At 37.9% G+C, this 26359-nt stretch overlaps 2 protein-coding genes across 2 annotated transcripts in view; both read left to right on the top strand.

Annotated features, from left to right (window-relative positions):
* The first annotated feature begins 347 nt into the window (after window positions 1-347).
* Window positions 348-26359, top strand: part of LOC311077773 (B-cell receptor CD22-like) — a 251511-nt gene continuing 225499 nt past the window's right edge. Inside the window, exons 1-4 of the mRNA XM_084106392.1 lie at window positions 348-668; window positions 767-1015; window positions 7063-7317; window positions 7407-7649. Coding sequence (XP_083962518.1) covers window positions 401-668; window positions 767-1015; window positions 7063-7317; window positions 7407-7649 — 1015 coding nt within the window. The 5' untranslated portion in view covers window positions 348-400. The remainder of the gene's footprint in view (window positions 669-766; window positions 1016-7062; window positions 7318-7406; window positions 7650-26359) is intronic.
* LOC311078369 (uncharacterized protein) lies at window positions 7736-9683 on the top strand. The gene is made up of 4 exons (XM_084107127.1): window positions 7736-7832; window positions 7998-8043; window positions 8507-8763; window positions 9387-9683. Exons 1-4 carry the CDS (start codon window positions 7762-7764, stop codon window positions 9442-9444), a joined length of 432 nt encoding a protein of 143 aa, XP_083963253.1. The 5' UTR covers window positions 7736-7761; the 3' UTR covers window positions 9445-9683.

The raw sequence follows: 26359 nt of genomic DNA, 5'->3' as shown, positions 1-26359 counted from the left end.
AGAAGAGTCAGAGATTCTCTGAATGAGTTTTGAACATTTGCTTTTGTGTTTAAGGTTTTGAGAAAGTGAGTGATGGTTTCAAGAAATGTGTTTTAGCAATTCAGAAAAACTGTAATTGTGCAGCTTGTTGTTTTTGGCTGATTTCTTGCTTCTCTCTTCACTCCTCTGTCTTAAAGTAATTCACACTGAGATTATTTATTTACATTTATCTTATATTTCCTGTAATGAGTCGCTGTTTTCTAATAGTAATAAAGTATTGTCATGTTTTCATGGCCCAATATAACAGATAAAACAACATTTACAGTTTGATGAATTCTGTGTTTCAGGGGTTTCTAGTGCTGGTTGGGGTGTGAGTTACAGTCCTTCACACATCTGTGCACTAAAGGACTCAACAGTGATAATGAGATGCACTTATACATACCCTACTGGATATCAGATCATGAAAGTGTTCTGGACCGAGTCATTTAAGGGTGATGAGTCTCCAGATCTGTCTAATGACCCTGAATACAGTCAGAGGCTTCAGTATCTGGGAGATAAACAGCAGAACTGCACCGTCAGACTGAGTCATGTGACACTGAAGGATTCACACATGTACTATTTCAGATTCATCACTGATATAACAAAAGGAAGATATACTGGTGATCCAGGAGTGACTCTTACTGTCACAGGTGACTTTGGTGAGGTTTATCTCTTCTTCTGTGCATTATGTTGAATAATAATCAGTGTATGACAGCAGCACTAGATATAATGTGTGTGTTGTGTTCAGATCTTCAGGTGGAGTCTCCTGAGAGAGTGACAGAGGGAGATTCAGTCACTCTGAGATGTAAAAGCAGCTGCGCTCTGACTGACAGAGCAACATTCATCTGGTACAGAAACTCACAGCCATTAACTGAGAGAAGAGACAGAAACAATGAACTCCTGCTGCAGTCAGTCAGAAGAGAGGATTCAGGCAGATATAGCTGTGCTGTAGACGGACACACTCACATCTCTCCTGCTGTTCAGATCAATGTCACGTGTGAGTACAGATTGACTTTCTCTCAAAGAATAAATATCAGAATTTATGATTTATAAAAAATGTTTTAACCACTATTTTTAAGACTGCCTACTTTTTATTTTATTATTTTTAAATATCAACCTAAAATTTGTCTCAGAATTTGTTCAGATATTTAGCTTTGATTTCCTTTAAGTTTTAGTTGAATTTTTTTTGTAAAATATATATTTTATATAAAATATATATATTTTACATTTTCATAAACTTAAACTTCTATGATGCTTTTTGTAAACTTAAAAAAAAACTACAATGATCTGTGAAGTGTTCCCTTTAAAAAGATTTTAAGACTTAAGTCTGTGCTCTGAAGTATTTAAGATTTTTAAAGGCACCTATTATGCAAAATTCACTTTTACATGGTGTTTGAACATAAATGTGTCGGCAGTGTGTGTACACAACCACCCTATAATGATAAAAATCTTCCCATTCTTCTTTTTTAATCCCCATAAATTATAAGCAGAGTGACACCTCAGCCACCTGGAGCTTCAGGTCAATTGGGAAAGAGCAAACTCGACTCCAGTGGCAGATCAATTGTCTCAAGTTGCTCACAGTATTCCTTGCTCTCCGCCGGTTTCTGCTGTTGCTGCAAGCAGGGCCGTAGCTAGAGGATTCGGGGCCCCCTGAAAAAATATTGACGTGGGCCCCCACCACCCTCCACCAATATCATATGCAACTAATAATAAGAAATCGTTAAATAATAATAAAACCAATTTTTAAAAAGTAACAGCAAAATAATGTTTTTTTCCCCCATTATTATTATTAAGTATTTTTTCCTATAATTCATAAATCAAAAAGTAAACATTTATAAATTGACAAGAATGCAGTCAAATTTAAAAAATAAAGTCATTTATTGTCTTATATTTTAATAAAGATAATATTATTAAATAAAGCTAAAATGTATTCATTCAAGTGCAGTGTGTATTCGTGTTTTATTGATGTAAGGGTCAGGTCAGGTGCATAAAGCAATGCGTCGTGACTCGTTTCAATTTTTTAAACTCTATTTACAATAGTGTAAAAAGACAGGAATTTTGACCATGCAATCATTCTGTCGATTGTGGTGCGCGCCGATAATGAAGAGTGACAGTAGCCTACCCGGCAGACTGTAAACGGTAGTTTCTTATTCCCAGCGAAATAACAATACAACCTGTCTTTAAAGGCACAATATGTAACTTTTTTGCTTTAAAAATAGAAAAAATCACTATATCTATGTTATATATTTTTTTAGTTGTGTACTTACATTATCCCGACTGTTTCCAACAACTTTCAAACCAGGAGAAATTTGTAATTTAATTAGAAGACACGTCCCGTTTCTTTATTTCCGTTTTGTCGCAGTCAATGCCGTCATATCCGCGTTGTCCCTGGTTTCCGCTCGTGCTGCCATGGTAACCAGAGCTATGAACCAGAGCCCTCTGATAGTAACCAAGGCGACAGACGTGGACAACTGTGTAGTTCGCAATGTCTATCTGCACGCTGTTGTTGTTTCGTTCAAACATTATGGACCATGGCAAGCAGACTTTGGATAAAAAAGGAGAACTAAAACGAGAATCAATATCAGCGGGGTGTTTTCGAGATGCCGAGAGCTCCCATAGACAGTATATAAACGAGAGCTCCACGTCCGAGACTTCGACCGCTCCTACATGTACTTTATTAAACAGGTGAGCACATTTACATAAAACTAATCAATGTTATATAGTTCAACAATGATAAAATGTCAGAATATGATCTGTATGTTATTCTAATGTTGATCTAGTTTACTGCTAGTCTCATACAGACAGACTAACACATAACGTTACATTTCAACACATTCAAATGCAGTTTTAGTGTGATAGTGTAATGTTAGACCAAGTGAAACAGCGCTGCGTTACCTCACAAGTTTAATTTGTCTAATAAACTGACCTGTGAGTTAGAAATGTCCATATTCCTTTTATATCCGCGGGACTTGCGTCGCTTGTGGAGCTGATAGCTGTCTTTTAGCAATCCCGACCTGCTTCATATCACAGTCATGATAAAAGCATCGATGTATTCAGTCATCCATAAACATTATTAGATCGGTCGGCTTGATGTTGACGACAAGATCCATAGTTCTTAGCAAATACTGCGTCATCAAACTACGCCTTTGTTATTGTAAAGAGGTTAGTGGTGAAAAACCCCTAGTGGTGAAAAATTCCATACTGTCCGTTTAAGAACGTCTTGATTGACTGAGATGACTCCCCTGGCCTCCCTCTCATTCTTTTCATAGCGTTTCTGGTACCCTGATTTATGTTTTCTTTTCCCCGACATTTTGTCAGTCAATCTCCTGCTCTTCCACCAAGTTCATCGTTAACTTCAGGCACTGCCGCCTCAACTCGGATTGGCTCTGTTCACGAGCTGGGGTGGGACTTACAGTTGCATTGGGTCCATCTGATGTTTGTCACTGACTGAATAATTAATAAATACTTTAGATCGGACTAAACCATTTTTAGGGAGGTAAGAGAATATTTGGAAAAAAATATTTAACCAAAATTGCATGTTTTTGTGGTATTCATTAAAATCTCAGGCATACAACTAATATAAATATTGGAATTATTTATACAACAGGGGCCTATAGTATAACTGCTGGATTTTGTGGGGCCCCTATAATTGTCACCACCTTTCACCCCACTAGTGACGGCCCTGGCTGCAAGACAAGCATATACTGGATAACACATCGATATGTGTACATAAACCATCAAGGTGATCTACAATCCATCGCTTGTCGCAACTCGCCCAGTATCTCCTCCTCTGGAGTCAGAAGCGACTCTGTGCTAGACTGGTGCCCATATGTGGTGATCCTATATGTCTATTCTTCCACGGGTAAATAGACTCAAAAAATAATTCACTGTCCTTGGAGAAATGTAGGATCTTCTAAGTTTCTACCATTCAGTTTTTAACTCAAAGTTAAAAGGTTATTTATTTACTTATTTAATTTATTTATTTATACCATCATAGTGAAAATGGCAGAACAGTGACAAGTAGGCGTTAACAAGTAGGAACAGCAGTGATTGAGTTCTCTATGTAAAGCCCTCTCCTTCTCCAAGGGTGCGGGGGATCAGGCGCTGGAAGACAGTGTTTGTGGCGTATTTCTTAGGGATCCCAATTCATCAATCACTGACGTAACTCATAGTGACGACTGAATGGGAACATCTAGATTACTAATGTAAATACTGTTCCCTGAAGGAGGGAAGGGAGAAGTTACGTCCCATTGCCACAATCCCTGTGTTCACCGCTGAGCAACGAGCACCACTACAGGGGGTGGAACTGAGACACGAGGAAAGGAAACGAGGATACACAAATAAGAAATGAGAAGCGCTCTAATTGTATATTGGAATATTCTTGATCACTGGAGCGTCACTTCAAAGCGTCAACAGCTGCGATCAAGGGATCTGCCCTTATGTTGTTAAAGTTTGGTTATTTAAGAAATTCATACATAATAAAGATAAAGCAATAAGCCCTGTTGATATATGTGTGATGTATAATTAATTTAAACTGCAAAGGTAAAGCATAAATAAAAATGATTGTGACATGTGAAGGGAATGGAGAGAATTGAGATGTCCTTCAAGATGCTGAGTTTGATCAGTTTCTGGGTCACAGGCTGGAGGACGGAGGAGCGAGGAAACGAGGAAGCATCAAAATTGTAGTTATTTATAAAAAATCTCTAAACAAATATAACATATTTTTTTCCCCTCTCAGTTTTTTACAGTTGCACTATATACATAAAAACAAACAAAAAAAAACAAAAAAAAAACCTTAATCCAGACCTTGGTAAAACATTTGTCTGTATTTCAAATGTTTCAAGCCTCTCAAATTTTAGTCTTAATAGTTTTTCCTTGTTAACTTTTTTTTTCTTAATTTTTTTACTTAATTTTTTCTTTAACTTTGAGCATTAAACAGTGAAAAAATATACTGGGATGTTTGCTGAAATTGTCCAATAATAATCAACTGCAGCCTTTCCTAGAACATTTTCCACCAGCCGTCTCTGATAAATACTTTTACCTGACATCTGTAGATCCTCCAGTGAAACCTGTGATCTCCATCAGTCCATCTGGTGTAATAGTGGAGGGAGATTCAGTGACTCTGAACTGCATCAGTGACTCAAACCCTCCTGCAGAAATCAGCTGGATTAAAGGAGGAACGATTGTAGGATCTGGAAGAATCTACAGCATCTCAAAGATCAGCTCTGATGACAGTGGAGAATACAAGTGCAAGTCCATCAACGAACATGGAGAGAAAGACTCTGATGCTGTGACTTTAAACGTCATGTGTGAGTAAATGATGGTTCAGTAACTGTGACATTAAATCCTCTAAACATCTGTGATGTCAAGTTTTATTATTATTATATGTTATTATTATTATTATTATTATTATTATATTTTATTATATTATATTATTATTATATTTTATTATATTATATTATTATTATATTTTATTATATTTATTTTATTTCAAGCATACAATGAAAAAGTGTACAGTATGTACAACATAAGACAATAATCAAAAGAACACTCATGATCAAACAAATCAAATTCACCGCTGCTTGAAAAGGAGTGGGATGAAGTTTAACACTTGTTAATTCCCACCCCCCTTTCAAACTCTTAATACATTAGTTTACTTCCTTTGGTATTATCCACTTTTTTACAAAACACAAGCACATAAATCTTCATACATTTATACTATGTTAACAACAAAATTTCTGACTTAACCAACTCATTTCCCTTCATTTTTATAACGTTCAAAAATTATTTCTTTAAATTCTTTTCCTGAATTGTTTTATATTTGGACATTCCTTATGCTTCTCATTTAAGTTGCTCCACAGTTTCACCCCTTGTATGGAAACACAAAAACTTTTCTTCCTACTGTGTACCATTGGTAATATGAAATTTAGTTTTCCTCTCAACACATACCCTCCTTCTCTCCGAGTAAATAACTTTTGTACATTTTGGGGTAAATCATTACGCTTTGCCCTATATGGAATTTGCACAGTCTGTAAATCCACCAAATCTTTAAATTTGAGTAATTTGAACTCCATAAAAATATTTTGGTATGTTCCCTATAACCCGCCCCATGAATGATCCTTAAAGCTCTCTTCTGTAAAATGACAAGTGGCTGAACTGTTGTTGTGTAATTGTTTCCCCATATTTCTACACAATAAGTGAAATATGGCAAAACTAATGAACAATAAAGCATACGTAAAGACTTCTGATTTAAAACTTACCTTGCTCTACCAATTATTGCTATACTCCTTGAAACCTTACTCCTAACATAACTAATATGAGGTTTCCAGTTCACTTTATTGTCAATTATGACTCCTAAAATTTTTATTTCATTAACCTTTTCAGTGTTCACTCCATCCAGCTTAATTTCAATTTGCAAATTATTTCGACCATTACCAAACATCATTAATTTTGTTTTCTTTAAATTTAGTGATAATTTGTTTGTATCAAACCATAATTTAATCTTCTCTAATACCTTATTTATCTCCTGCACTAGCAACTGAAGTTCACTGCCTGAACAAAAAATGTTAGTGTCATCAGCAAACAACACTAATTTCAATACTTCTGACACTTGACATAAATCATTAATGTAAATAAGAAACAATTTCGGCCCTAACACTGCCCCCTGTGGGACTCAGAAAAATCTCCCAGTTTCACAAACTGCTTTCGCTGAGTCAAATAACTTTTTATTCAGTCTAATACCTTTCCTCGGATCCCATATCGCTCTAATTTTCCTAACAAAATTTCATGATTGATGGTATCAAACGCCTTCTGTAGATCAATAAATATTCCAATAGTATGCATTTTGTTATCTACTGAACTTGATATTTCTTCTATAAAGTCTAACAATGCAAGTGGTGTTGCCCTTTTTGCTCTAAATCCATACTGGCATTCATTAAATATATTATTTTTTTTCCAAAAATTTGTCAAGACGAGTGATAAAGAGTTTTTCTAAAATCGGTTTAATATGATTGTTAATGATATATCAGTATTTCTCTGTGTTAGATCCTCCCAGGAGCGTCTCAGTGTCCATCAGTCCATCTGGTGTAATAGTGGAGGGAGATTCAGTGACTCTGAACTGCATCAGTGACTCAAACCCTCCTGCAGAAAACAGCTGGATTAAAGGAGGAACGATTGTAGGATCTGGAAGAATCTACAGCATCTCAAAGATCAGCTCTGATGACAGTGGAGAATACAAGTGCAAGTCCATCAATGAACATGGAGAGAAATACTCTGATAATGTGACTTTAAACGTCATGTGTGAGTTCATGATCATCTGCACAATGTTCAAAAACTTTAAAATCATAATTTTCTAATATTCATTGAACTTTAATTTTTGTCTGTTTCAGACCCTCCCAGGAGCGTCTCCGTGTTGATGAGTGGATCTGGTGTAATAGTGGAGGGAGATTCAGTGACTCTGAACTGCATCAGTGACTCAAACCCTCCTGCTCTGAACTTCAGCTGGTTTAAGGAGAATGAAACCTCAGCTGTTGGATCTGGACAGAGTTTCAGTGCACTACAGAGTGGACGCTTCTACTGTCAGGCTCACAATCAACATGGATCTCAGAGATCAGACGCTGTAACTGTCACAGGTGAAGCTTTTATTAACACACTCCTGTATCTTCACATCATTCATCAGTTTGGAGAGTTAATCATGATGATCTTCCTCTTTCAGTTCATCATGTTGCTGGTCGAAATGTGATTATGATCACAGCGGCATCTGGAGGATTATTCATCTTCATCATCATCATCATCATCATCATCCTGTTTATACTGTGAGTTAAAAAACTGCAGTGATTGTACAAGTACACTTTTGGTCTGATGTAGAAGTAAATTATCCATTTGTGTATGATTATTAGTAATCTTTAAAAACAGTGTTCATATTTTCTCTTAATTGAATACATTCGTCCATATGCTGTTAATGTCTGTTATTATAACAGGAAGAAACAAAGGAGTGTTAAAGCTGAAGATCACACAGTGAAAGAGGTAAATCATCCAAACACAACACGACTTTACAGAAGCAGAAAATCAGTCGATCAGCCGTTATCTGTGTCTCAGACTGTAACTGTACGAACTGATGAGAAACTAACATCATCAAAGACTTTATCAACACAATAAATAAATAAATAATAAATAAAACTAATGAAAACATTTAACTAATTTTTCCATGGTTTAATGGAATACTTATATATTTATTGTTTTAATATAGGTTTGTTGGTCTAATTGCATAATAATTTACATATACTGTGATGAATGAACAATTCACTTAATTTCCTCATTCTGCCCTATTTTTCAATGAAATATACATGTATTTTACATCACTACATTGATTTGATCTAACCTGATACTTGATCTGAAAAGTTTGAGGCAAACTCCTCTAGACTGAGAATCTTCAGATCAAACTGATTTACATGTCTTAATAATAATTACAAATGTTCTTGTATTTCAGAATGATCTCTATCCTTGCGTGTCACAGAGCGTTTCAGTTCATGACAAGCCTCTTTCTGAACAAGATTCAGCCAATGACGCTCTGTATGCCAATGTGAAACCCAGAAGATTCAGAGGAAAAACTCCTGAATCCAGAGATACTGAGGACATTCTGTACGCAACTGTCCAACATCACAGAAAGACAGAGACGAAGAGAGCAGAGGAGAATGAATGTCAATATGACAATATAAGAGTTAATCAGCCTGATGCTGCAGTGAGGTGAGAAAAACAATTTAACCAGTACCAACTTAACCAGTGCCAACTTAACCAGTACCAACTTAACCAGCTTAACCAATACCAATTTAACCAGTACCAACTTAACCAGTGCCAACTTAACCAGTACCAACTTAACCAGCTTAACCAATACCAATTTAACCAGTACTAACTTAACCAGTACCAACTTAACCATCCCCTACTTAACCAGTACCAACTTAACCAGCACCAGCTTAACCAGTACTAACTTAACCATTGCAACTTAACCAGTACCAACTTAACCAGAACCAACTTAACCAGCACCCAACTTAACCAGCACCCAACTTAACCAGTACCAACTTAACCATTGCAACTTAACCAGAACCAACTTAACCAGTACTAACTTAACCAGTACCAACATAACCAGTACCAACTTAACCAGCACCAACTTAAACCGTACCAACTTAACCAGCACCAACTTAACCCGTACTAACTTAACCAGTGCAATTTAACCAGCACCAACTTAACCAGCACCAGCTTAACAGAACCAACTTAACCAGTACTAACTTAAACAGTACTATCTCAACAACCACAGATCATATAATCTGGGCTATAATATTGTTGTGCTCCTGTTTGTTTTGATTGTTTAGGCGATCAACTGTTCAGATTGTGGAAGATGCATCAGTGATCTACAGCAGCGTCAAATGAGTGATAGAGGCCAGCGAACACAAAGCCTGTGTTCAATCGTTTAATGAACGATTGTTGGATGATTGTTTAGTTGTGGAATAATTTACCTTTCAAATATAATTTATTTTCATCTGTTCAGACCACAACCAATATAAACATGTTCATCACCCACATTAAGACTAATTAGTTTTCTTTGACTCTTTGTGAGATAACAACAGTAATTGTGTGCTGGACTGATGTAAAGTCTGTTTCTTACTTGCTTAATGTTTTGTGTGTAATTGTTTATTTTATATATATATATATATATATATATATATATATATATATATATATATACAAATTGACTTTTTGAAGTTTGTTTGAGTTTAGAGTCCGCGTGAACCGGAAGTTGCAAACAAATTTTCTCCAGTGTTGTGACGTATTTCCAAGTGAAACTGAATATTGAACAGAGGGCAGGGTTTTACTCTAGCGCTCCTCCTCTCCATCTCTGCTCATAGCAGACTAATGGTGTGAGGGAAGTGGTTAAGCGTTTTCAACCCAAGCCGTCAAACCGACGTCATCAGGGGTCTCATTTATAAAACTGTGCGTAGGAACCTTACTAAAAGTGTACGTGCGCCTGAAAGCCAAAAATGACGTACGCAAAAAAATATTCAGACTTATAAAACCGTTCGTATGCCAGAACCTGCGCAGAATTCACTTTATAAATCCCAGTCAGCGGAAGATTGTGCGCCCATGCATCTCCTCCCCGAAATAACCATATATGGAGCTTACAACACCTAGTTTTACTATGCAGATCCTCATCTGCATATCATTTGCATATGATTATTCATCCACGTGATAACGTTTAACAGTACAAGACACATTACATTAATAAAAATCATGTACTTGCCTATCCTTGTCTTGTTTTTGAATACATAAATCAAATAGTGTAAAATACATTTCATCTTTTCCACTGGCCGAATAGTATTTTTAAGTGATTTATATTTTTAATGGAAACAGATAGGCCTTGGGCATTATTTGCACGAAACTATTTTCTCAGACAATCTTGTATTATCATGATAAGCAATTATCTCTGTGGTTAAAACATTAAAACACAGCATGCCAGAGGAAAAGTGTTCAAAAACATCGCATCCACAACAAATATTTCTATTGATTGAATTTGAATATAAAAAATGTTGTAACTTCTCAGTAATGATTTCATGTTTAAGTGTTCTCCATTAATTTGAATGGCATATTTAATCTAAATGTTTATATCAGAAGTAAAACATAGTTTAAATCATTATTTTATTTATTTAAACTGTTATTTGCGTCAGTTTCACTAAACGGCCCAACGTTATCTTGTATTTCTTTAGATTTTCTGTCTAAAAGTTAACAAAAAGACGCTTAACTCCAGCTCACCATCGGTGTCGCCAAACTGCTTCATCTCCAAAACGTTCGTAGCATGGGTCAGAGTTTGCGTGCAGGTGCGCAAATTTTCCCGTCAAAAAGTTTGTTTTTATAAATCACAACTTATGCGTCGGAAGCGGCGTACGCACATTTTCACCCCCGTTTTGTGCGTACGCCACGTTTATAAATGAGGCCCCAGAAAAGGAACGCCATTCCAGATCGGAAGTAACTTTTCAGATTTTGATTAAAGATTACCACGGCAAACAATTTTTTTCTGTGTATTAACTTGCACAGATTAATTGTTCACAACAAGACTAGTAATATGCGCTAACAAAGTAGATAGGGTCAATTTTGATTTCAGGTGGACTTTAATCTGTTAGTATAGAGTTTGTTGTAATTCAGTATTTTTTGCTCTTCAGATTGGGGCGCAAGATTAGAAATCAGACAAGTGATATCTGCACAACTTATTAATATTCAAATGCAAAAGTATTTCATTTTATGTATTAATGTATTTTATAAAGAGTTTCCTCTGCCTGTTTTACTCTGTTTTTACAACTAGGACCAGTGCTTCAATAAACCTGATTAACCTTCAAGACATTTAAGTCTGTAATGTCTTTACTGGATTCACAGCACTGGTAGGACCTCTAGTGGTTGACTTGTGAATTATTGTTCTTTGATGGGACATAAACAATGTCTCAGATTACATTGGCATCCAACTACTTTACCCTCCTCCTTTCTTCTGTCTAGTCAGGATCGACAGAGTCTCTTTCAGTTTCAGATCTCAAGCAGACAGCGAAGAAAAAAGTAAAATGTTTATATTTGTGCTTTGTGGATAATGGTAATAAATGTAAATAAGGTTTCGGAGATCAAATACCCCAGATGGAGGGAAATATGTGTTTCATATTAACAGAAAAACAACAGAACCCCTTGAGATAAAAAAATAAAATAAAATACAAATTAATTATTATATTACTGTTGTAGAAACCGTATACCGTAGAAAGGTATAATGTTTGAAACAGTGGGTTGCCATGACATAATTATATCAAAATTCAAATATATTACTTATTGTGTCTTAAATTCAATCTTATTTCAGTTTATGAACTGTGTTGTTTCTTTGTGTGGTGTGTGGAAAAGATCCCATTTCCCATTTTGTTTAAATTACCTCTTTATTTACCTCTTTAATTTTTGTCGAAATTACCTCAGTTTTCAAAATCATGTGATCATAAACGGACGGCAAAAGCGCTTCCTCGAAGTGACCATCACATGTACACTTGGCTAATTCATGGAACGACCCTTCTGGAAAAGATTAGGTTCACTTTTGTTTTCGACGACCCGTCGACGTTGCTGTAGAGATTCTCCATTTACTACATACAGTAGGCACTCTGATTCCATGTATGGGGCACATATATATTATTCATATGACACACAAACACAAGTAGACAAGACCTGTTTAGTTCAAAAGCTCACTCGCCACGGCAATGCACAGATCATGAGTGAGATGACGAGACAAGACGAGAGACAGACGAGACAAGACGAGAGACAATGTTAGTTTTTTTTTTTGTGTGTGTGTTTTTTGTTGATGTTTTTTTGGTTGTTTTTTTTTTAGCTGACAAAGACGCACACATCACATGGTGTGGTACCTCTAATTGCAAGGCACAACACAAAGACCCACCCCACACTGCCTGCACATGTATTTTGTCTGACGGCGGCCTTTAGGGCGGGTCCGATCAGAACAAACTACACAATCTGGGTAACCATCAGCCTGGCAGATAAAGTGGCGCTCAGTGAGTCTCTGTGGCAAGTCTCCCAGTGAGGACGACTTTCGGCCTTTGTTGCTCTCTTTCCTGGAGAAGCCTTCCAGTAAAGCAGTGATGACATCCTGCACGAAGACTTTCAGGGGCTTGTGAGGAGCAGCAGTGCAGCGGCAGTAAATGATGTGGGCATTCACATGTGTTGGAATGCAGTGTTGAGAGCATTGAGGCGCTGCTTTGTATCATGCCAAGCACAAGCTAGCATTTTCCCCTTCCTCATGAAGACTGGGTCATCTCCCTTGCTCAACGGTAACTGTTCACGGGTGTTTGTCAAGCACACTTGCAGCAGCAAAGAAAGCTAAAGTGAAATGAGATCAGGTGATGATGGTTACCTGGTTTTATAATCATCATGAAATAGACTGATTCACTGAGGTTTTTTATAATCTAACAATTATGTTGTTCCACTAATATTTTCACATCACAAACCCTGTGTTACTGCAGCATGAGATCCAGCAATATAACAATCGGTTTAAATCTGTAAACAAACATGAAATAAATAAAAAAAATGGCCTATGCTGACACACACAGATATCAACAATCAGTTAAATCAGGATCAGGTCAAAAGGAGTCTGTTCCACGGAAACACACACCTGTAATCTTGTCTGATTTCCACAGAACATCATGTGTGTCTGCAGGGAGGGGAGATGAAAAAAAAACGAATGCAATAATAGTCCACAACTTTATGTATGTAATAGCTATTCCCCCATTGTGCCTGCAGGTGGCACTGTCACTTGTTATTATTAGTTAGGTTCCTTAAAATAAATTCAGAAGAAGTAATGGCGCGTTCAAGTCCTCCTGGGAAGTTCGTACATACGAGGTGGGATGGGAAGTCGTGTTTACGACGGCAGAAGCGTTCAAATCAGTAACTTTCGACGGAGTAAGATGGCGGAGTACTTTCTCTTAATTAATTACACAAAAATACGGAAAGGTTCTTAAACTCTTGTTCTAGAAATGAAGAACAAAGAAATGTGCATCAGGTGGATTTTGTTTTTTTAATGTTTTTAATTAATTTATGAAGCCAGTGCCAACTTTATCATTGCATGTTGCATTGTTATATTAGAATGCCATCATATTCTGTGCAGGCAATTATCTTAATGTGTTGTACATATAAAAGCCTTACAATATCACTGCTAAACACCTTTAATATTGTGGTATTCCGCCTTGTTTCTCACGACACTCCCCCAACTCGTAAAGATCGGGGCTTAAAGAAAATCCCGAGCTTCCCACTCGTATTTACGACATTGTGGTGGTGTTCAACTCGTAAATACAATCGACTGAGATGACTTGAACGCACCATAGAGTATCACTGGCTGGGTTCGAAACCACATACTTCCCTACTATATAGTAGGGGAAAAGCAGTAGACAAGCAAATAAGTATGTCCGAATTCTTAGTATCCATAAAAGAGTAGGCGAGTACTGGGTGACGTACTAATTCTCACGAGATTCGGAAGTGCGTATACTATAGTGCGTCCGAATATTCCTACTTTCCTATTATAGTAGCCTAGGAGAAAACAGTACGTGAAAGGAGTAGTATGTCCGAAACCTCAATACTCACAAAAGAGTAGGCGAGAAGTCCCCGGATGATCTACTGCTTCTGCCCAGATTTTCGAGTGCTCAACCGATGGATACTTTTCTATCCCAGGAGGCCATGCGAGAGGATACGTCATAATCGAACATCGCGGAGATCAGCGATGCAGGTGTGTGCAAAAGTCAAGGGGGTAATGTTTCAGAAAAAACTGAAGCTTCCCCAGGGGCCGCCATTGATTAGCAGACCCTCACCTGCTGTTAGCATTCCATTGACTCCCATTCATTATGGCGTCACTTTGACAGCGAATAACTTTACATCTGAGGCGTTTAAAGACTCCATTTGTCCATTATTTATTTCTAAAGAAACACGAAAATGTATAAACGGATCCATTACCTTGTATCTTACATTATGGCCCCGTAGAAGCAGTTTTTGTAAAAATAGGCTAACGATTGCATCATAACCACGCGACTCTCTGTCGCACAGTAGAGAGATTACCGTATGGACAGGAGGAGAAGCTCGCGGGCAATCGGGGGGACGTGGAGGCAAAATGACAAAGTAATTAATCAGAATACTTAGCAAAAGTTGCTCCTGCTCCAAGCTCATGGACACCTCCTACTCACACTCTCCGTCTCTGCAAGTTTCGGAAGGGAATGATTCAGATTTCTCTTGGCACAGCTACTAGAAGACAGACGGGTTGCTCACGTCACATCTATGTCGTCAAGCTCAGTTTGAGTCTGCGCAGTACGCTCAGCCATCAGGAAGAGAGTGTTTCTATTTGACTTCACTTCTCCATTGAATCCAATGGGGTCGCTGTGTCCATTTCTTTTACTGTCTATGTCAAATGTGAGTAAACACGGTTCCTTGTGTTAAAATTGCATGTGTTGAACTACTGTAGAGTAAACTGTCGAATTGTTGAAGGTGTAAAGGAGTTAGACCGGTTTAGCTGTGATTTTGCTGTAAAAACACGTTTTATTATGTATAGCTATCAGGGGAGCTCCAGTAAGCACACTTTTACGTCTCCAAAGTGGATTAACATAAAACATATACATCTTAAAGTCCAACTGAAATCAAAATTGACCCTATTTACTTTGTTAGCGCATATTACTAGTCTTGTGGTGAAAAATTAATCCGTGCAAGTTAATACACAGAAAAAAATTGTTTGCCATCGTAATCTTTAATCAAAGTCTGAAAAGTTACTTCCGGTCTGGAATGGCTGATGATATAGGTTTGACGGCTTTGGTTGGGAAACGCTTAACCACTCCCCTCAAACCGTTAGTCTGCTATGAGTGAGAGATGGAGAGGAGGAGCGCTAGAGTAAAACCCTGCCCTCTGTTCAATATTCCTTTTCACTGGGAAATACGTCACAACACTGGAGAAAAGTCGTTTGCAACTTCCAGTTCACGTGGACTTTAAAGATGCTCATTTTAAATGTCTATTTACATCTGACAGGAAAATCTTCTATAAATATTGCAGAAGAGCACATCACAACATGAAATAGACATCTGAGTGATGAATGTGTGCTATTATGTAAGATAATTCACTGTTGTCATCACTGCTTACATTAGATAAATGTGCAGTTAGTAAAGTAAATAAACAAATCTATAAAGTAACTAAACATAACAATCCGTGTATCATTCGTTCAGTCGTTTTTTATTTAATATTGAAAGTATAAAAATGAGAAAACAGTTCATTTTTCGATTTTTCATTTTTTCCAAAAAAACGAAAAACAAGAATTCAGCTTGATTTTTCGTTTTTCGTTCTGAGGTAGAAAAAATAATAAACAGCTTGAATATTCGATTTCTACACATGGGCGGGAATGAAACGCCCCTTTCCTCTGATTTGTCAGCCGAAGATTTTCCTCAGTTCTGCACTGCAGAATAAGAGTCCTCCATTGTGCAGATTCTTAACGCCTTTATTGCAACTAGGCTACATTTAATCTTCTTTTCATCAAACAACCAGACTAACGAATGGTTCGACACAACCCGTACTGGGGAATAGACTAGACAGGGCTTTCTTCTGTGTAGATATAAATTCACATACGCTTTGCATCAGCTGGGTATGCAGGGTAAATGACGGCTGTGACGGCTACCATGGTCGCCTCACCCAGTAATTATTTTATTTTTTTAATAATAAATGAAGATATAAATCAATATAATTAGTTGTAAATTAAATATTTTTAACACTAATACACAAAGAAAAGAATAATGCATTGACTATATAATAGGCCTATTTTAACGTAAACGCATGAACTGTCATTCAGACTGACTATCTAACAACCGGAGAACAGAGAACAACAGAGATATTAAAATACATACTCTTCTGAAATGTATTAATTTATATCTCAAAGATGTGCGCTTGCGCGCAGCGCACGGTCATGTTGAGAGGGAAACAAACGCATTTTATTATTAGCCTATTCAGAAATAGTGTAAACGACCATAAATAAAATACAACATTAACATTATAAACGCTATTAATAACATATGTCTATGCGTATTTTACTTCCCCTTACTGTAGCCTGTCAAATCCTTAAATGAATGGTATTCAGAAAACAACAAGAATGAAAAATAAGTAGCCCGTATAATAAAAATATAGCCTAACCTAATAACTTATAATAATAGCCTATTATGTCCTTTATTGAAACTGAAACTGTACGGACATTGGTTTCGCGCATCTCTCATTCGGTCCAAGGTTTCCATATTTGCAATGTAACATTTGGATGCTAACTAGTAATGTAAAGAAGGCTTCGTACTTCAGTCGAGTCCCAATATACAAGTATATGCTAAATCATCATCTTCACAGCAAGGGAAATGAGTTTGGAATAACAGCAAGTAGGACTGTGCAGCACAGCCTTTATATTGTACAAAAGACCAATTAAATTAAGCAGAATAATTTTTATATATTTGGTTAACTGTGTTTTATTTTAATAATGAATAGGCTGCGATGTCAAGTTAGCAATGCCAGAAGTGAACTGATAATAGCCTAGATCCGGGCTATTCAATTGGCGGCCCACGGGTCAAATGCGGCCCGCCAATCATCTCCATCCGGCCCGACGGCACCAACCTCCCTCCCCCTCTTTTCCTGGCGGTGCGGCTAATTTAGTTTGATACTCGCTCCGATTAACCTGAGAAACGTTTTACGTGCGAATATTTCAGCAGTTATGTGTCCCGAATTTATGTCGACTGAACCAGCGATACCAATCATTCGTGAATGAATCATTCTTTTAGTTCGATCCTTTCTAAACGCGCTTGCATAACTGTGCGTTCACACCGCCGCCAGCGAGACGAGAGCGTCAAAGTGGCCGGTCTAAAACTATTCGGATTCATTCGGACCGCTCCGTCACTGAATCATCTGAAGCGGTTTCTCGGTCAGTACAGTAACAACAAATAGTTGCGTTTACTCCGGTCCCGGGCACTATTATTAAACAGCGTTGCGACAACCAGTGGGAAGCGTTTTTCAGTTCGACAGAAACCTCTCTGTTACAAACCACAAATCACTCGACGATTTAACTAGTATTAAATCAGATGAAACAGCCTCAACATTCCCAACAAGACTGATGAGGAAAGCAGGAGAAGAAACATTGTGGCATGAACGAAATTAGAACACTTTAAATCCGCTAATCACCCTTACAAACATTTACCATGAATGTGCTGTAGTAATTTACCATGGTTGGGCAGAAATGTGTAATATTTATATTGAATTACTGTGTAGTAATAAATAAATATAGTAAATATATATATTTACTATAATATTATACAGTATAATAGTAAATATAGTGATTTATATTGCATTAGATTTATTAGGTGGGTAGAGGAATATATAATTAATGTTTGTTATGAAATTATGTCAGTTTCTTTGTAAAGGTGCGTATAGTTTTTAACCTGTGTTTAGGCATTTTTTTATACAGTGGGAGTGAGTAGCCTGTGGTTATCAAGCCTCACTGTCAGAATATTTGGTAACACTTTATATTACGACCCGCAAACAACTGCGTAAGTAAACCGAAACTACGGTGTACGTTTCTGTAATTATAGTGTACTTCCGTGTAGGTATAAGGGAACAATATGTTAAGTTTTGGGTAATAAAGGGGTAACAAGCAGATATACAACCTGCAAAGAACTTCGTAAGTAAACCGAAATTACGGTGTATGTTTCTGTAATTATAGTGTACCTCCGTGTAGGTATAAGGGAACAATATGTTAAGTTTTGGGTAATAAAGGTGTACAACCAGATATACAAGCAAATTATTTATAATGTAATTATTTTAAAACTAACAGGTACCTATTCTGTTAATATATTCCAGGCAAAAATTGTACGTCTGTTGTATAAACGTTTTTATCACATTTCTGGAAAAATATGTTCTTGTGCAATGTAGTTACAGGGTAATTTTGACATCTGTGGGTTGTAAATTAAATATATATATATATATATATATATATATATATATATATATATATATATATATATATATATATATATATGGCTGTATGTAAGCACAGTATGATAAAAAATTTATCTGAAACAATTTTATAAACAGCTGATTTCGAAAAACATTGGCAATGCTATTTATTGGCTTTTCTTACTAAACTACTTAACGTTAAGCCAAAAAAAATAGTTTCTGCTATGATTTTAATTTAGAACGTACCATGTAGTACTTAGTACTTACCTTATCACATTGTATTGCAATGACACTTAAATGTCAGGGCAAATATACTGTGTAATTAAAAGGTTTTTTTTAAAAAAATTTATAAGAGTAGCCTACCTTTCTCTGTAATTACTGTGCAAATAGTGTTGTTTCGTATTGTTACATAGTAAGTAGTGTTTGTTACCCGTTTCAACTGTGAATTTACAGGCTAAGTGTAACTCCTGCGGGCTGTAAATTAAAGTGGTGCTTGTTACCCCCTTGTTCTGTGTAGTTACAGGGTAAGTGTAACTCCTGCGGGCTGTAAATTAAAGTGGAGCTTGTTACCCCCTTGTTCTGTGTATTTACAGGGTAAGTGTAACTCCTGCGGGCTGTAAATTAAAGTGGAGCTTGTTACCCCCTTGTTCTGTGTAGTTACAGGGTAAGTGTAACTCCTGCGGGCTGTAAATTAAAGTGGAGCTTGTTACCCCCTTGTTCTGTGTAGTTACAGGGTAAGTGTAACTCCTGCGGGCTGTAAATTAAAGTGGAGCTTGTTACCCCCTTGTTCTGTGTATTTACAGGGTAAGTGTAACTCCTGCGGGCTGTAAATTAAAGTGGAGCTTGTTACCCCCTTGTTCTGTGTAGTTACAGGGTAAGTGTAACTCCTGCGGGCTGTAAATTAAAGTGGAGCTTGTTACCCCCTTGTTCTGTGTAGTTACAGGGTAAGTGCAGTAAATATACAATAAAGGATCCGATTTAATTTCTGACTTTTATTTTACAAAAACATTTCAAAACACTTTTTCATCTTAATAAAACATTGTCTTTTCTACAGTATACTCAAACAACAAAGTAACACATTATACCCCCCCCCCCCTTTATTTGCTTCTCTTGCTTTTCTTCTTCTTTCTTTTCTTGCTCTTCTTTTTCTTAACTTCCACTGGGCAAAAATATGAATATACAGTATACATGCTCTTAGCAAGCTACACCTTCAATTTTAAGTTGTTGAACAATCCTCCACTCTAAAACATTTTGTGCCACCTGATATTACTGTAGTAACTGTAATTTTGAAGAAAACACATTTTGGTGAAGTTTGAGGCAGATCATGGGGGGGTTGTGATATTTTATAGTGATAATGACTGTAGTGCAGCAGAAAATGTTTTTAAAAAAGGCATAGTTGTTCTGACAGCAACAAAAAAAACAAAAAAGCATGAAACATAAACATGAGGGCTGTGGCACTATAGTAACAGTATATCTCTGTGCCATTGCAGATGGGACAGCAGACTTCATCTTTTCAGTTTCCTTTTTCAAAAAATCACACTCATCTTTGAGCAAGGTGATCTCTGCTTTAAGAGTGATAATCTTATCTTTGAAAGAAAGAAAGAAAGAAAGAAAGAAAGAAAGAAAGAAAGAAAGAAAGAAAGGTTTGACGTTTAAATTTTACTCCTGCCCTACTCCAGGGCTTATACTTGTGACCACTTTCCTATTTTTTAAAACATCAAATTGAAGAACTAAACATCACTGGTACTGTACATTATAAATGCACTTGTTAAAGGATTAGTTCACCCCAAAATGAAAATTTACAACGGACTTCATTGGTCACCATCGTTAAGTCCAAATCAATGCAGTTTCAAAAGTCTTTTAAGTGTTTAAACGGGCTGTACGCGATCACAGCTGAAGAATAGGTTGTTATCTAGCGAAACGATAGGTCATTTAAAAAAAAGAAATATATAATTTATAGACTTTTTACCTTCAATAGTTCGGATTGAGCTGATCAACAAACGGACAGGGAACTACGTCATCACGTTGAAAGGTCACGCCTGCGCCGGCAATACTATTTGAACTACTATTCATATTCATCAGAATGTTATTCATATACTATTCATATTCATATTCACTGAATACTATTTCTATATATAATCGCAAACAATACTATTTGAATTATCCTCCTACGTACGGTCGCATTGTAAACAGTGGGGCGGTACTTCGGCCGGCGCAGGCGTGACCTTTCAACGTGATGACGTAGTTCCCTGTCCGTTTGTTGATCAGCTCAATCCGAACTATTGAACTATTGCCACAGCCCTCAGCTTTGTTGTTTGAGTATACTGTAGAAAAGATGATGTTTTATTAAGATGAAAAAGTGTTTTGACATTTTTTTGTAAAATAAAAGTCAGAAATTAAATCGGATCCTTTATTGTATATTTACTGCACTTACCCTGTAACTACACAGAACAAGGGGGTAACAAGCTCCACTTTAATTTACAGCCCGCAGGAGTTACACTTACCCTGTAACTACACAGAACAAGGGGGTAACAAGCTCCACTTTAATTTACAGCCCGCAGGAGTTACACTTACCCTGTAACTACACAGAACAAGGGGGTAACAAGCGCCACTTTAATTTACAGCCCGCAGGAGTTACACTTACCCTGTATCTACACAGAACAAGGGGGTAACAAGCTCCACTTTAATTTACAGCCCGCAGGAGTTACACTTACCCTGTAACTACACAGAACAAGGGGGTAACAAGCTCCACTTTAATTTACAGCCCGCAGGAGTTACACTTACCCTGTAACTACACAGAACAAGGGGGTAACAAGCGCCACTTTAATTTACAGCCCGCAGGAGTTACACTTACCCTGTAACTACACAGTTGAAATGGGTAACAAACACTACTTACTATGTAACAATACGAAACAACACTATTTGCACAGTAATTACAGAGAAAGGTACTCTTATTAAAAAAACAAAACAATTTTTTTTTTAATTACACAGTATATTTGCCCTGACATTTAAGTGTCATTGCAATACAATGTGATAAGGTAAGTAGTAGTACTAAGTACTACATGGTACGTTTTAAATTAAAAACATAGCAAAAACTATTTATTTTTTTGGCTTAACGTTAAGTAGTTTAGTAAGAAAAGCCAATAAATAGCATTGCCAAAAAGTTTAATTTACAACCCACAGATGTCAAAATTACCCTGTAACTACATTGCACAAGAACATATTTTTCCAGAAATGTGATAAAAACGTTTATACAACAGACGTACAATTTTTGCCTGGAATATATTAACAGAATAGGTACCTGTTAGTTTTAAAATAATTACATTATAAATAATTTGCTTGTATATCTGGTTGTACACCTTTATTACCCAAAACTTAACATATTGTTCCCTTATACCTACACGGAGGTACACTATAATTACAGAAACATACACCGTAATTTCGGTTTACTTACGAAGTTCTTTGCAGGTTGTATATCTGCTTGTTACCCCTTTATTACCCAAAACTTAACATATTGTTCCCTTATACCTACACGGAAGTACACTATAATTACAGAAACGTACACCGTAGTTTCGGTTTACTTACGCAGTTGTTTGCGGGTCGTAATATAAAGTGTTACCGAATATTTTCATTTAAGCGTAACAATTATAAATAAAATAATTATTATTTCTCACCAACAGCTACGAGTTTGTATAATTAATGTATTTGTTCCAAGGAAAATAGTTGTACACAGCTGTAAATTATCAAGTTTTTATTTATTATGGTTTTATATATCTGCATACTGTTGGGTACCACATTTTCAAGTAAATACCATACTTTTTTAGGTTTACTTTAACTTATTTATTGAAACTGTTATGTTTCAATAAATAAGCTAAACCCCCAAACCAACCCACCGGCCCACCTCAACTTTTCGATTTGATAATCCGGCCCTCGAATGAAGCTAATTGAATAGCCCTGGCCTAGATGTTGTGTGAGCGAGCAATGCGCCAGCGCCATCACTTGGATTTGTTGCTCAGCAGGGGAAATAACTTAATATTCTGTCTTTTAATACTGTCATTCGAAGCAGTAAAATTTATATTTTTATTTGTGTACATTCAAAATGACTACAAATGACCTTTAAAAAATAAAGAAAACAACATGATGCGCTGCGTCTCAGACTCCTTGAACATCTTTCTGGCGCACACCAAAAATGAACCAAAATAGAGTGAATAGCCTTCTGACGCGCCTACTTTTGAAAGTCAACATTTAGATTATTTTAAGTAAAATGCATTATATAGTCACTTAGGAATAAAACACAGCGTGGTTCATGATAAAAAAAAAAAAAAAAACGTGACTTTACAGTTCGGAAAATAGCAAACCCCTGGCACTTGAGAACTTGTGTCGAGCCATTCGTTAGTCTGGTTGATGGAAAAAAATATGAAAAAGTTGCAATAAACGCGTTAAGAATCTGCACAACGGAGGACTCTTATTCTGCAGTGCAGATCTGAGGAAGAACTGATGACGGGACAGTTTGATCTTCGGCTGACAAATCAGAGGAAAGGGGCGTTTCATTCCCGCCCATGTGTAGAAATCGAATATCAAGCTGTTTATTAATTTTGCTACCTCAGAACGAAAAACGAAAACTAAAGCTGAATTCTTGTTTTTCGTTTTTTGGGAAAAAATGAAAAATCGAAAAATGAACTGTTTTCTCATTTTTCTACTTTCAATATTAAATAAAAAAACGACTGAACGAATGATACACGGATTCATAACTTATCTTTGTCCCTTAGTACTGTTGATAGATTGAGGAACATTTAAGTTGGATAAAAAGTGCGTTAACACATAAGCAACAACCGCAATATGTAAATGTAGTGTTGAGTACATAAATCACAGAAGTAACGTGAACCTTGTCAGATGAACAGATGTGTGTTTATCTGGTGGAGAGTGGCTGAAGAAGGCTTTGAGTGAGTATACTACGGAAATGAATAGCAAAATATATTTTAATATTATTGTAATTTCAAACATAGCTATTACAACACTTTTCTGATTCTTGATTTCTGTTAATTTGCTGCAGATCTTTTGTGGTGGAGCAGAGGATGTAAGGAAAGATGATGGAGGCATTTGTTGGGGGAAAAGGGGTATTTTAGGGATCTTACTAAAATGTAAAGAAAGGTAATTTTGTTACTTCCAATACATTCAAATGACATTGTGCTGTTAAAATGACTGCTTTTGTATTATGTTTTGTGTATTTTTGTAGGATCTGAATTGAAATCTCAGGAGACTGGTGTGAGCACTGAGGATGAGGAGCCCAGAGCTGAATCCTGGAGATGGTGCCATGGATGAGACCCTCCATCACTCCACCTGTCCTTACGAGACCCTCCATCACTCCACCGGCCCTTACGAGACCCTCCATCACTCCACCCGCCCTTACGAGTCCCTCCATCACTCCACCCGCCCTTACGAGTCCCTCCATCACTCCACCAGCCCTTAAGAGACCCTCCATCACTCCACCTGTCCTTACGAGACCCTCCATCACTCCACCTGCCCTTACGAGTCCCTCCATCACTCCACCAGCCCTTACGAGACCCTCCATCACTCCACCTGCCCTTACGAGTCCCTCCATCACTCCACCGGCCCTTACGAGACCCTCCATCACTCCACCGGCCCTTACGAGACCCTCCATCACTCCACCCGCCCTTACGAGTCCCTCCATCACTCCACCCGACCTTACGAGTCCCTCCATCACTCCACCCGCCCTTACGAGACCCTCCATCACTCCACCCGCCCTTACGAGACCCTCCATCACTCCACCCGCCCTTACGAGTCCCTCCATCACTCCACCAGCCCTTACGAGTCCCTCCATCACTCCACCTGTCCTTACGAGACCCTCCATCACTCCACCTGCCCTTACGAGTCCCTCCATCACTCCACCGGCCCTTACGAGACCCTCCATCACTCCACCTGTCCTTACGAGACCCTCCATCACTCCACCTGCCCTCATGAGACCCTCCACCACTCCACCTGCCCTTACGAGTCCCTCCATCACTCCACCTGCCCTCATGGGACCCTCCACCACTCCACCTGCTCTTATGGGACCCTCCATCACTCCACCTGCTCTTATGAGACCCTCCATCACTCCACCTGTCCTTACGAGACCCTCCATCACTCCATCTGCCCTTATGAGACCCTCCATCACTCCACCTGCATGAGACCCTCCATCACTCCACCTGCTCTTATGAGACCCTCCATCACTCCACCTGCATGAGACCCTCCATCACTCCACCTGCCCTCATGAGACCCTCCATCACTCCACCGACCCTTATGAGACCCTCCATCACTCCACCTGTCCTTACGAGACCCTCCATCACTCCATCTGCCCTTACGAGACCCTCCATCACTCCATCTGCCCTTACGAGACCCTCCATCTCTCCACCTGCCCTTACGAGACCCTCCATCACTCCACCTGCCCTTTCGAGACCCTCCATCACCTCCACCGGCCCTTATGAGACCCTCCATCACTCCACCTGCCCTTACGAGACCCTCCATCACTCCACCTGCCCTTACAAGACCCTCCATCACCTCCACCGGCCCTTGTGAGACCCTCCATCACTCCACCTGCCCTTACGAGACCCTCCATCACTCCACCTGCCCTTACAAGACCCTCCATCACCTCCACCGGCCCTTGTGAGACCCTCCATCACTCCTCCTGCCCTTACGAGACCCTCCATCACTCCACCTGCCCTTACGAGACCCTCCATCACCTCCACCTGTCCTTACGAGACCCTCCATCACTCTACTGGCCCTTATGAGACCCTCCATCACTCCACCGGCCCTTATGAGACCCTCCATCACTCCACCTGCTCTTACGAGACCCTCCATCACTCCACTTGCCCTCATGAGACCCTCCATCACTCCACCGGCCCTCATGAGACCCTCCATCACTCCACCTGTCCTTATGAGACCCTCCATCACTCCACCTGCTCTTATTGCCTCTGATTGTGAAGCACAGCGCAGCACACAACAACCTCCGGCACGAAGGCACGGCTAACCTCTGGTGGTCAGCTGACTCATCAGAATAAAGCCGCAGAAGGAGAACCGCTGTGTTCAGTTGGCAGTAGGAAGTGGGGTTCACCGCCTGTAAATACATGATTATAGTTTGAATAAAGTTTCATGTGTTGTTGACTTGTATGCATTTGTTTATTGATGGTTACTTTCATTTGTTCTTTTAATAATTTATTCATGTTTCTTATTGTTGTCAGTAAATAAAAAATAATTATTTAATTAATGCATTAATTCATTGCTTGACTGAAAATGTAAATGTTTTCACTGCATTCATCTAGAATGTATACATGCATAGCTATGTCATATGACAAAACAAATTACATTTTTCTTGCTTTATTAAATTACATAATTTTCAGTAAAACAAAGGTAATATAATTAAGTATTGGCCAGCATTTATCATTATTATTGTGTGTAAGTTTTGGGGTGGGCTAGCAATACAATTTGTTCTGGGGTAATATACATTTTTAAGGACTGATACTTTTTTTAGTATAAAATCAACAGTTTTCTCCAAAGGTGAGATCTTCGAGCAGCTCCTTTCCTCCGTCTCCTTTGTGCAGACATTACAAACATTACAAACGCTTTGGAAAACCTAACCTTCTAGGTAGGGCTGTTGAGTTACTGATGTTGTGAGGTGTTAGTGCACCTGTCACTCATATCATTTTTTTATTGCCAAACTTAGTTACATACAAGATCAGGGAAAGATACCATGGATTAACAATGAACAATCATAATGACAAAAATAAAATAAAAAATGGAATAAAGAACAATGACAAGGTTA

The sequence above is a fragment of the Abramis brama genome, assembly GCF_963993115.1.
Source record: "Abramis brama genome assembly, chromosome: 2".
In the NCBI taxonomy this organism is placed as follows: Eukaryota; Metazoa; Chordata; class Actinopteri; order Cypriniformes; family Leuciscidae; genus Abramis; species Abramis brama.
This window is presented reverse-complemented; position numbering and strand designations above follow the sequence as displayed.

What these genes read in the sequence shown, in the direction of transcription:
- LOC311078369 (XM_084107127.1), top strand. Translation starts at nt 7,762, where the DNA reads ATGATCACAGCGGCATCTGGAGGATTATTCATCTTCATCATCATCATC. An exon ending in ATCATCATCCTGTTTATACT is followed by an intron (nt 7,833 to 7,997) that starts GTGAGTTAAAAA and finishes TTATTATAACAG; the next exon opens with GAAGAAACAAAGGAGTGTTA. An exon ending in AAGATCACACAGTGAAAGAG is followed by an intron (nt 8,044 to 8,506) that starts GTAAATCATCCA and finishes CTTGTATTTCAG; the next exon opens with AATGATCTCTATCCTTGCGT.